The 13,122-nt window shown below is 38.3% G+C and overlaps 1 protein-coding gene, 1 long non-coding RNA gene and 1 other non-coding gene across 3 annotated transcripts in view; 1 reads left to right on the forward strand and 2 right to left on the reverse strand.

The window, feature by feature from the left end:
* LOC145072884 (uncharacterized) overlaps nucleotides 1-10,106 on the reverse strand; it is a 36,606-nt gene extending 26,500 nt beyond the window's left edge. Inside the window, exon 1 of the long non-coding RNA XR_013691187.1 lies at nucleotides 9,586-10,106. This is a non-coding gene — a long non-coding RNA (uncharacterized LOC145072884). The remainder of the gene's footprint in view (nucleotides 1-9,585) is intronic.
* LOC145080714 (small nucleolar RNA R71) lies at nucleotides 6,658-6,764 on the forward strand. Its single transcript, XR_013695303.1, has one exon. It is a non-coding gene; the product is annotated as a small nucleolar RNA R71 (small nucleolar RNA).
* Nucleotides 10,107-12,071: 1,965 nt separating the features above from the next.
* Nucleotides 12,072-12,896, reverse strand: LOC145066940 (uncharacterized). Its single transcript, XM_079014177.1, has one exon. It carries the CDS (start codon nucleotides 12,894-12,896, stop codon nucleotides 12,072-12,074), a length of 825 nt encoding a protein of 274 aa, XP_078870303.1.
* Between the last annotated feature and the right edge of the window lie 226 nt (nucleotides 12,897-13,122).

Raw genomic sequence — 13,122 nt, forward strand, 5'->3', positions numbered from 1 at the left:
TTAGTTGCTGGAAATGGACTAGAAACATTACCCTAAACTGTTTTGGTACTTGAAAACTTGTTTTAGATGGTGTAATGTCTTTGCTAATCCATTTACAACAACTTGTTATCAAAATTACAAAGTTTTAAGTGTAATTTTTGATTCATGAAAGTGTTCATATTCATGTTCTTGATCTTATGATGTTTAGATGATCATAGGAATTATTTGTAACCTATGTGGTAGATTAATTCATGATCATTATGTGTTTTAATGGAGACCATAACTTGTCCTCAAGTTATGGAAAACCAATAGTCACTTTGTTTTAAAACCATTAAAAGAACACATGGGTTATAAAAATGAAGAGTCTTCATTTTTCATACCCTAATAAACTCATAAGTTACAAGAAATGAAAAGTTTTGAAAGTTTACAAAACTTGCCCTCAAGTTTTGGAACAAGTAAAGTGTTGATTAAAACTTTAGTTCCAACACTTAGAATTTTAAAAGTTAAAATTCAACCTTTATACTTATAATATTATAAGTTAATAATAATATATATATATGTATAAGATTAAATTCGTCTTACCGCTAGTACGCCTCATTCACGAAGTCAGTCTATAAGGTGGGTATAAGGTTACTGCCTATAAAATGGCAACTTAATGGGTGTCCACTCTCACCCACCGCTTGCTTGACTGGTGGAGGGTCGTTAGCCGAACGGGTAAAGACAAGGACTTATAAATTCTCATTAAAAGTATGATAAATATTATAAAGTAACTTAATGTTTTATTAAATTCCCAATCTTAGTTACTTTAGGAAAAATGTGAATAAGGTGCTAATCCATGAAATTACACTTTACACTTTGTATAAGTCATTAGTGGAGCGTGTGTGGTTAACCGGCACACTAGCTTGGACTTAACAAGGTAGGTAAAGGGTGACTTAATATTTATCATAGTATCGATGGAGCGTGTGTGGTTAACCGACACATCGATTGAGGGGTAATTTATTAAGGGTACCAAGTAATTTGCATGGTTACTTCACACCTCGTTTTGTGATCCTCAGCATCCCAATCACAAAACTTGGAGGGCACACTCGAGATTGAAACATGTCTTTGAAAAGTTCACTGAATCTCAAAAGAATCTAGGAGTTTCTAAAAACCAAATTAAATATTTTTAATATTTCGACTTTGGTGGAAATTGGTGAATCGTCATTCACCTACCTTTCAAATATGTTATTACTTAGATTACAGCATACCTCTTCTAAGTATAATATATTGTGATTGGGTCCTAGCCTTAATACTACATTTGGGTGTTTTATTAAGGACTATCTCTATACCTAAACTAATCCTTTCTTTCTTCTCATACAAGATGTCTGCAAACAACGCTGCTTCTGGCTCTAATCCTAGTGGCTCCTTTTCTCTTATGAACTTGTGTGGGAAAGTCACTTTTGATGGATCCAACTTTAATGAATGGATCAGAAACATCAGAATGATTACTCGCTACAAGGACAAGGAATATGTGCTCGATAAGGAGCTTAAGGAGATTGATGAGACAGTTGCTACTCCTCAAGAGATCGATGAGTTTAGGGCACATGAAAGGGATGTCACCAAAGTGGCATGCATCATGATGGCCACTATGACTGCGGATCTCCAAAAAACCTATGAAGATTTCTACCCCTATGAGATGCACCAAGACTTGATGGAAAGGTACCATCAAAGTGCTCGTAAAGAGAGGTATGAAATCATCTCCTCCATGATAAAAACTTGCATGAAGGATGGTGAACCCATCATGGGCCACATGCAGAAAATGCAAAGATTTGTGGACCGTTTGCTGAAGCTAAATGTGAACTTCCCCGAGGAGCTTGCAATAGATATCATTTTGCACTCCTTACCTTCATGTTATGATCAATTCCGCATGACATACCACATGAACAAGGAAGAGGTCACACTCAGCGAACTTCAAGGACTCTTAAAGACCGCAAAAACTGGTCTTAAGGGTAAGGCGGTTGTTACTACTCCTACTCCTACCAACTCCGCCCCTGTCTTGGCAATCGGGAAAGGACGAGGGAAGAAGAGAAAGAGTTCTTCGAAGGGTACCAAGGTTAGGACCCTTGATGGCTTTTCTTCAAGTGGAACCAAGAAAGGTTTCATCACTCCTTCTTCTGACCCAAAAGAGGCTGAATGCTTCTATTGCCATGAAAAGGCATATTGGAAGCGAAACTGCCCAAAGTACCAGCAAGATGTGAAGGATGGGAAAGTTAAACCCAACCATGCAGGTATTTACACTATCTTATCTAATAACTCACCCCATTCTAATTCTTGGGTCCTTGATACCGGTTGTGGTATTCATATTTGTTGTGACTTGCAGGGACTAAGAAGAAGTGAGAATGTGGAGCAAGGAAGGATAAACTTAATCATGGGAAATAGGAAAGTTACATCTGTCACCAAGATTGGAGTTTATTCTTTGTCGCTAAGTAGTGGGTTAAATTTAGATTTGAATAAATGTTGTTACTCTCCAAAAATGGCAAGAAATATTATTTCCTTTCATGAATTTTATAAACAAGGGTTTACCTTTTCATTTAATAATGAAGTTGGTTCTATTGATGCTTTCTTTAATAATGTTCTTTATTTTAAAGCATTACCTTGTGATGGTGTGTATGAAGATGTGTCTGTTGTAGATAACTTAGGAAATAATGTGATGTGTATTGATTCTATTAAGAATAATAACTTGGATAAAGCATCATTATGGCATTGTCTTCTTGGACATATAAGCAAGAAACGCATAGGCCAACTCCAAAAGGATGGATTCTTGGAGTCGTTTGACCTAAAGTCAGATGATAGTTGCGAATCATGCTTACTTGGAAAAATGACAAAGTCACCCTTCACAGGCTCTTGTGAGAGGGGTGAAGGTTTGTTGGACCTTGTACACAAGGATGTGTGTGGACCATTCAAACATGCCACAAGGGATGCTAATCGTTATTATTTGACTTTTACTGATGATTACAGTAGATATGGATATGTCTACTTAATCAAGCATAAGTCAAAGACATTCGAAAGGTTTAAGGAAATTAAACAGGAAGTCAAGAATCAATTGGGCAGGAACATTAAGATGCTTCGATCTGATCGAGGTGGTGAGTATCTTAGTTCAGAGTTCCTCGACTATCTTAGGGAATGTGGGATTGTCTCACAATTGACACCTCCCAGAACACCACAGTTGAATGGTGTAGCTGAGAGGCGTAATCGAACCTTGTTGGATATGGTTCGTTCCATGATGAGTCGAGCATTGCTACCAATCTCATTTTGGGGGTATGCCTTAGAGACTGCCACCCATATTCTTAATCTAGTCCCTACAAAGAAAGTTGCCAAAACTCCTCACGAGATGTGGACTGGTAAAGTACCCAACTTAGACCACATCAAGATTTGGGGTTTCGAGGCTTTTGTGAGGCGCGAGACTCATGACAAGCTAGAACCCCGAAGCGTTTTGCTATGAAGGACCTTGGTGAAGCTCCCTATATCCTAGGGATAAGGATTTTGAGAAACATGAGTAAAAGACTAATTGGACTTAGTCAAAGCACCTATGTGGACAAAGTGTTGAAAAGATTCAACATGCATAACTCCAAGAAAGGTGAGTTACCCATTCAGAGTAACGCTAGATTGAGTAAGACACAAAGCCCTAGTATTGAGGCTGAGATAGCAGAAATGGGTCGACTACCTTATGCTTCAGCTGTAGGATCGATCATGTATGCTATGACGTGTACTCGACCTGATGTAGCCTTTGCTTTGAGCATGGTTAGCAGGTATCAGGGGAACCCTGGCAAGGCACACTAGACTATGGTAAAGAATATCCTCAAGTACCTGCGAAGGACTAAGGACTGGGTCCTTACCCTTGGTGGGAGTGATGACTTGAGAGTTGTAGGGTATAGTGATGCTAGCTTCCAGACTGATAGGTATAATTTCCGCTCTCAGTCGGGCTGGGTCTTTACCTTAAACGGAGGAGCAATCACTTGGAAGAGTTCCAAGTAGGAGACAGTGGCTGATTCCACTTGTGAATCAGAGTATATAGCAGCAAGCGAGGCAGCAAAGGAGGCTATATGGCTAAAGAACTTTATCGGAGACCTTGGAGTTGTACCAGCTATAAAAGAGCCAATGGAGATTTTCTGTGACAGCAATAGTGCGGTTGCCTTAGCCAAGGAACCAAGAGATCATGGGAGATCCAGACACATAGACAGAAAATATCACTTCATCAGACATCGAATAGAAGAAGGAATCCTCGTGGCAAAGAGGGTATCATCGGATGAGAACCCAGCAGATCCCCTCACGAAGGGACTGAGTAGGGTTAAGCATCTCCAGCTTGCTTGTAGCATAGGGCTGAAGGATGATATAAGTTTTAGTAGTTAGATAAATCATGAAATTTGGAAAGTGTAATTAACATTAGATGATGAATAAAAGGTGTTTTATTTATGAGTAAACTGTTGCTATCTCTTGTTGATCGTTTACTATATTTCGTTTGCATGTTTTGACTTCCAGAATAATTACGTTTGGTATATCATATTATTCAAACCTCCACAGTCCGTCATATGTCGGAAGTAGGTATGAATCAAGACTATCATGATTGGTTGCAGAGGTCTAAGGTGTTGGACATGGCTACAACAATCATGAGTGCTCATAAGTTCTAAGCATTGGACTGAACCCATGCTCACTGGAATCACTTCATGGAATTTTATCTCGAGTGATTGTGAGACGGTAATATCATATAAGTCTTCAAACCTAGAGATATGATTTGTTACTTATGAGTTGGTTATGCATTGATTGTACGAAAACGCATTGGTAACTCGATGTTATAAAACGTGCCTTTGTGTATAATTCAATGAGTGGTAGAACAAACATATGAGTCGAAGTTTATCTGTTCCTTCTAGGACTAGAAGCAATATCTGGGCCCCTCGATGATTTTGTTTTAACCTATGTACCAGGCCCGGTCAGAACTAAATTGATGTGTTCAGTTAAGTTCTATGTCAAACAAATCAGAAATCGGGAAACAAATGCTGGACAATAAGTAAGACCATGTTCCATGTATTTGTCCGGCTGATATCTAGAACAGAGGATTATATGATCACTTATCTAAAATGGCGCGTTCTAGTTCAATAGAGTTTAAAGAGCTATGATTGTTGATCGGTTCCTGAAGTCATACTTGCAACTATAGTTATTAGACTTATCCAAGTGGGAGACTGTTGGATATAGTGTTTAAGTCCATAACTATATTTGGTATGTACTTGACCCGACCCGGCATGGTCCATTTGGGTTGCACTTCACCCGAACAATTTATGGATAATCTTTTGAGAATAGTACAAGTTACGATTTATTAATATATTATAAGTTCTAATATATTAATATAAGATCATATTATTTAATTAGTATTGATCTATAATTAATCTAGGATTAATTTAGAGATCAAAGATATTACTAATTAAATATGGGCTTCTATATTTATATAGTGTGGGCTAATGCTTATTTGGAATGGCCTAGGCTTGCATGGAAAGTCCATGGATACTCCATGGAGCTTTAACCCATGGATCTCATGGAAATGAAGAGACATGGGTATTAGGGTTTACATGGATGTAACCCTAATCCACCACACTATATAAAGGAGGCTTTGGTTCTTGAAATCACACTAGTTGAGGTGAGTAAAGCAAGAGGGCCGATTTCAAGATAGTAGTGACTATTCTCTCAGTGTTCCAAGTTTGTGGTGATTTGTGATTTCCATTTGAGGCATCCACACTATTGGTGCTAGGCTCTAAAACTCCAAGGAATCAACTACAACTACAAGGTAAGTATTTCTACTAGCTTTATTTGATTCAAGTTCCCCATGCCATGCTAGTTAGGATATGAACCTTGGAAAAATAATTATTTGCATGTATCTTAGACAAACGTAGATCCAAGGTTTATTAGGGTTGCATGTACACTTAGGAAGTGTTAGAATGCTCAAAAGCCATCAGTTCGCCCGGTCATCTTCGGTTTATTTGTTGAGCAAGTTGACCTAGCTGCTTTTCTATGTTGTGGATATATGCTTGGTGGTTTCTAAGCATGTTCCTTGTTTCTTGAATTGTAGCATTATGATCACTATGTCTCTTTTCTGAAGCAGCTACAAATTTGGTAAGCATTTCTTCCAAACTTGCTTTTCTTTCTTGTGCTGGCTCCTCCTTTTGGTAAAAACCTCTTCCTTTCTGCCTGAACTTCTCCTCCTTAGCCTTCTTGTACTCTTCATAAGGGAGCCACTCTTTCTTTGGTTTTCGCCAATCTTCATCATATCGGTCCCCACTTGAGTAACAAACTTGCACCTTCTTGTTGCCATTTTCATCCAAGTCGCAGTCTCTAGTAAGATGAGGCCCATTGCAGTTTTCACACCCCACCCGTATAGCATGTATCGTTTGGTCCATTTTGTCCATCCTCCTATCCATGTTTTTCAACATGGCCATCACTGCTGAGAAGTCTTCTGAAGCTGCATAGGCGGACCCCCTTGTTCGATCATTTCTTGGATTATGGTATTCTCTAGAATGCTTGGAGAATTCTTCAATTAGCTGTTTTATCACTGGAGGTGCCTTCTTCGTAAGTGGACCTTGCGAGTCAAGTAATTGCTTTGTTGTAACATTTACTCTATCATAAAAGGTGGAGACTTCTTGCTGAATATTGAGGTCGTGATGTGGGCAATTCCTTAACAAGCTCTTGTACCTCTCCCAAGCTTCATATAGTGACTCTCCAGCTTGTTGTTCAAAGATGGCTATGGATTTCTTGAGCTTGGATATCTTGGATGGTAGGCAGAATTGATCAATGAACTCTTCTTTCACATGGGCCCATGTAGTGATGGATCCGGGGGGGGGGGGGGGGTAGTGACTTGAGCCAATCCTTTGCAGCACCCTTCAAAGTAACCAGAAGCATGCGAAGCAGCTGAGTTTCCGGAGGCACGTTGGGAACATTGAAATAGTCAGCTACATCATTAACTTCATCCAAGTGCTTGTAGGCGTCTTCGTGATCTTTGCCAGTAAAAGGGATCTCTTTAAGTAGAGCTAGGATATGACCCTTTAGCTCAAAAGTAGCAGTTGCGGGAATTTTGGGCTGCACAAGTCCCGGGCCAATGTCATCGCGCATCCTCTTCTTCCATTCCCCCATGGGGACTTCATCGATATTAGCCATGATAGCTAAGTTGTCCTCAAAATCAGATTCGTGCTCGTACGTATGTTCTTCTTCCTCCTCGGTCTCGTACTCAGTGTCTTCTTTAATCGGGTCTTCGATTGTCAAAGATGCGATGGATGCTCCTAATTTACTTCTCTTCTTCTTGCTGAAAACGAACTTGAGGTTCTTTAGTGGCGAATTCTTTGAAGAAGCGGATTCTCCAACGGCTTTTCCCTTGCTCCTCCTTAGTGCGGATTCCGGGTCTTCGAGAGGAGGGACCAGAGGTGATTCAGATCCTCAGGTCATGCAACAACTGCAAACAGACAGGAAAAAACGCGTAAAAAGAACAAAAATTAAACAGTACGAAAATTAAAAATACTTTGGTAAACAGCAATCAACTCGCCGAGTAGGTGCGATTGCACTCGGCGAGTGGACTGTTTACAACTAAAAAAATTAAAGCTAATTAAAAGACTTCTAAAACTAAACTAATAATTTCTAAAACCTAACCTAATTACTGTATTACTGAAAAATATAACTTTGTGCAAGAAAACTCACACAAAGGATCGATAAAATTAGGAATTAAATTTAATTTTGGGACCGTTCCCCGGCAACGGCGCCAAAAACTTGATGTGTGTAAAACCAACTAGTTTTAATCCTACTAACTTAGACACAAAATAAACACACGAAAGGCAGTGTACCTATCGATTAGTAATATAGTTCAAGCAAGTAGGGTATCGAACACAGGGAACGGTAAACAATTAAAATAAATGCAAATACTATCTAAATAAAACAAGTAATAGAAAGGGGGTTTCTCTAGTTTTTCAAGACTAGAAACTTAAACAATTATCTAAAACTTAAACTAAGAAACTAAGAGCTAAGCAAATAAAAATCAACTAAATTCAATAATAAAGAGGACTTTTGTTTAGGTTCGACTCATTTGTTCCCATGGATAATTTCAATGTATCGGATTAATTCTTCATTGGCTACCGACTAAGATGATTAGTTTCACGTTCGCTATTACTAATCCTTAGGAAACAAATTAACTCAAACAGTGGCCAGTTGTCTAAATTAACGGATTTCCTAGTTATTGATTTGGGTTAAATAAGACTTGTAATGGTTAATTAAATTGGCCCTTCAATTAACCTCTTGCTGATGTTCATCAAACAAGCTCACACATTAACTTACCTATCTTCTAGTTAATGCTAGTTTCACATTCGCTATTCCTAGACATACAACTATGTGGTCACAATAAATCATATGAAATTAATAACTAAGAGATGTTCATACAACTTAATTACTGATTTATTAACAGAAGAATAGTTATTGTTAACACATAAGGTTCTTTAACAAGCTTAATAAAACATAATCACCAATTAAAATTAATCCAACCACAAAAATCAACACATAGTCACAAATTCATCTACCTAAATAAAAGTTATGAGTTTTAGCTCATGATTACAGCAGAAACGAGCTCAAAAACGAAATAAATTGGTAAAAACATAGTTCAAACAAGAGATTAGGTAAGATTAAACTTGATTTTGACTTCATTCTCCTTAAAATTGAATGTAGGGTTGATTCCTTAGCTTCCTACGCTCTAGCAGCACCATTAGTCGACAATTGGCCTCCAAGGGTTCATCTATATCCTAGGGTATCGATCTGAAAGTCCCTTTATATAGATTTTCACAAAATAGAGGTGACTCGTCGAGTCCAGTGACCTACTCGGCGAGTCCGTTACTTAAAACCCGTGTACGGCACGTCAGCGCGTCTAGAATCACGAAGGTTCGAAGTGACTCGTCGAGTTTATGGCCTACTCGTCGAGTCCGTTTGGAATCAGCATTTTCTCAAAACACAAAAGTCGTCCCAAATTGTGTCTAGTTTTCATAACATTTTGAATCTCGTCAATCGAAGTTGCGGTTCATGAGATATTGCCAAAACACTGACAAGGGGTCAAGTTGTCTAGCAACATCCTTCTTTCTTCAAAATCCAAGATCCAAGCCTCCAATCGCCAATTCTGCTTCATTTTCCTATCAAGCATGTCTTTGTTGCTGAAAATGAAATATTTAATCTAATTAAGCACCTTTGGTTCATTATTTGAGATAAAATTAACATAAAGTATTAAGATCATTCATGAATTTTATAACTAAATATGCCCATATCAAAATACCCCACACTTGACTTTTGCTTGCCCCCAAGCAAAACTGAATATTTTAGATTAACATAGTTATCTTTAGGGAATTCTCTGTTGCATCTTGTAGTTGCTATGATAGCTCTGCAGTAACGTAAGTTATGTAAGGAATGGATATTAGCTTTCTCTATAAAAATTTTAATTTTGAGTAATGGAATGCATGACACATCAACATTTAAGGGAAACATTTAAGAGAAGCTTATGAAAATTTTGATAACTGAGTCACATATGTTTTCTTTATGGTGTACAGTGAAGAATCAAACCTAGACAGAATTTGGACTTTGCTGAATATATTTGTTGATACATGAGAATCCATATATATGCCCACAAGGAAGACAACAGGAGAAGTCACATTAACAACAAAAAAAATACAAAAATAAAAAGATAATTAGGTCTAGCAAATTCACTGAAACTGTGATGCAGTCGGAAAACCTAAAATGAAAATAAGTTCACAAGCGATGAACTTAGAGAAGCGTTCTCAAAAAATCCCCCATAATAAAAAAATCACGGCCTTAAAAAAAACAAATCGGTTGTTATGTTGCAACTAAATTGGGTTCTGTATAAACTGCATCAAACTGAATATCAATTCTTATCAACAGCTCCTTGATCCGTTGGGCAGGTCGACCATGCCTTAGGCTGGGCTGACGATAGAGACAACCAGGGCGGAAAATATTAGATACATAGAGGAATATTGAACCACATGCTGCCTTTTTCACGTTCAATCCGGCGTCTAGCCACTCTATGGTTTTCCTCATTCTCATGCTGATGAACAGAAAGAAGATGTTAAGAATGTTGGAAACAAAAAGGTATGAATAGTCTATAATTATCAAGTCAAAACCGGTTTACCCGGAAATCGATTCGGTTCCAAAGCGGTCCAACCCCAAAAAAATCCGAACTTATATAAACTGGTTCGGTTTTGTTGGAGAGTTGTTTCACCTGCTGGGTAAACCAGTCAACATTTAATCAAACTTACCATCCCTAAAATTAAGAACGAAAGAAGCAAAATATTAGTCCCCAATTGAAAATTTAGTAGAGAAAAAGAAAACAAAATTTACGCTGATCCTTCCGATATTAGTGAAGATAAAGTTGACAAATTGGGTTGACATTTTTGCTGCTATGAGCCAGTTGACTTCACTGTAGAGACGAACTGAGGAAGCGGTAAAATCGTTTTAAAAAAACCATTGCTATAAAAATGAAGAAAAGTAATCAAATACCTACTTCCTTCCATTCATGACCGAATGAAGCCTCTTCATGCTTCAATCTTCAATCTATGGTTGAATGACAACCCATATGTTGAAATCAATCTACTAAAGAAAGAAAATCAATACAAAGTTGAAACAATAAAGGTTTGTTATTCACAACTTCTAAACAATCATCGTGGCTCTCATTTAACAAAGCCTTTCATTTAGATCTGTCTATGAATCTATTTATTCTTCCCTGATTTATCATATCAGAAAGAAGGAAGACTTTGATGTTTGTATGTTATAAAAGGGAATAAAAAGAACCGACTTCTCTGCTACAACTAACCTCATGTTCAACAGCCAAGTTTTCTGCTACAACTTACCTGATGTTCAACAGCCTCACTAATATGCAGAGCTAGCTGAACCACCGTAGCGCCACCCTAACATGCACCGATCATCAAGTCATTAACAGACCCATTAACTTGTGCGTTGCAAATATTACCATCATATAATCAGGTAATTGGTCGAATTATGGAGCATAAGCCCCTAAATTCCTACCTTCCCTCCATGAATTATGCTCTACATATAAGAATGATAGATACATGACCGACCAGTAGCATCAGATGTGTTTCTCGTCAAAGCGTCGTCACAATTTTTTTTCCAGCAACAACACTCTTCAAGTTTAAAATTGATATTAATCGAACATTAGATCGAACATCTGGTGTGCCAAATGAAATATAGTTTGAAGTAACAAAATCATACCTTTAATGGATTGGAAGTATCTAGAAAGCGAAAAAATTGCCGACTTGAGATTCTATAAGAGGAATTACAACACATACCTAAAGAAGAAACAGAGACCGCCAAGAGATTGAGTCCGACTCAAGCAAGTGAGTGAAAGGCGTGGCAAGAGCATTCTATCAGCGGGACACAGGGCTCTCCTCGGCTTTGAGCTCTTCCCCCAACTCAAGCAAGTGAGCGAAAGGCGTGGCAAGAGCATTCTATCAGCGTGACACAGGGCTCTCCTAGGCTTTGAGCTCTTCCCCCGTTCTCAAGATCTTACGAAGAAAGGCTAAAGATCATACTGAACACAACCCTATGATAATGGAAACAGGATAAGAAGGAAAAGGGAGCGATGGAGCAGAATTCAAAACATAGAAACTATTGGACCAGCCCCCTGCAGCCCCTGGACAAAATAAAAGGAAAACAAGGAAGTGTTCCCTGTTGTTGTTGCACACGAGAAGAAAAGGAGAAAGCAGATGGATATGTTACTTTAATTTGGACTCAACTGCACTATATTAATCAAAAGCAAGTGGCTATAAATAGCCTACAAAAAACTAACGGGAATAAACAACCTAAAGCCTAAAAACTAGCCATTATTCCTAAAGAAAAGCACCCTACAGTGACCAAGTATACATCACGTTTTCTCTACTTGAACTTGGTCAAAGTCCTTTATTCAAACATTAACTAAACAATCAAATACTACCCATACCCATAACTTCAATAAACCCTTGACCCATGTCATGATTACCCAACAATCAACCCCTTAATCTTGACATGAATTTGATTCTTCAAAGTAGTGTTGGCTCTTCATCATCTTGAATCATATTAGCTTCTTCTTCTTTTATTTCTTTCTTAGGACACTCAGCTGCATAATGTCCATATTCTTGACAATTATAGCATTTAATATGTCTCTTGTCTCGATACATACTTTGTTCCCTTCGATCTTCATAACTTTGGAACCGACCATCTCGACCTCTACCACGACCTCTTCCTTGACCCCGACCTCTTCCTTGTCCAGATTGATCTTGATTGAAGTTACCACGTTTGGTTCTCTCTTCCAATTCCTCCTTTGACAGTAAAAGTTTGTTTTGATTTTGATCACTCTCATCATCATCAAGAACCTTGATTCTCTCTTCATATGCTTTCAACCTCCCCACAGCTTCCTCAAGTGACATGTCCTCTATCTCTGAATATTGCTCGATAGATGCAACAATCTGTAAAGCTTTCTTAGGAACTGAATTTAGAAGTTTTCTTACCACTATCTCATCCTCCAAGCTAGACCCAAAACTCTTGAATTTGGATGCAATCTCACTAAGTTTCCCTGAAAATTCATCAATCGTGTCACCCTCTTTCATCTTCAACATCTCTAGCTCGGTTCTAAGTGTTTGCAGTCTCGCCTTTTGAACTCTTTCGGCTCCCAAATACCGCACACGAAGCGCTTCCCACACATCTTTTGCATCCTTATGCTTAGCCACTTGAAGCAATATATCTTCAGGTAGAGTTTGAAACACAAATGCTCTTGCCATCAAATTTTTCTTTGCCTCAATCGCTTTTCCAGTTTCCAGATTAACCGCTTCCCATAAGCCGTATGCTTGTAAGATCGACTCCACCATAATTGACCAACTAGTATAATTTGTAGTTCTTAACTTGGGGCATTGCAGTGCGATACTTTGGCTGGTCACGGGTACAACCTGACTTGATCCTCCCGGGTTTGTTGCTGGCATCTTCCCTAACTTGACCTTTCTTCTTGTATAGAATCAACCAATTCAGATCACACACACACAGAGATCACACAGATCTGATTTATTTTTTATCCTTTTTCTTTCTTCAAACCACCCA

Source organism: Lactuca serriola, chromosome 1 (genome assembly GCF_051521515.1).
Source record: "Lactuca serriola cultivar US96UC23 chromosome 1, Lser_US96UC23_V15, whole genome shotgun sequence".
Classification (NCBI taxonomy): Eukaryota; Viridiplantae; Streptophyta; class Magnoliopsida; order Asterales; family Asteraceae; genus Lactuca; species Lactuca serriola.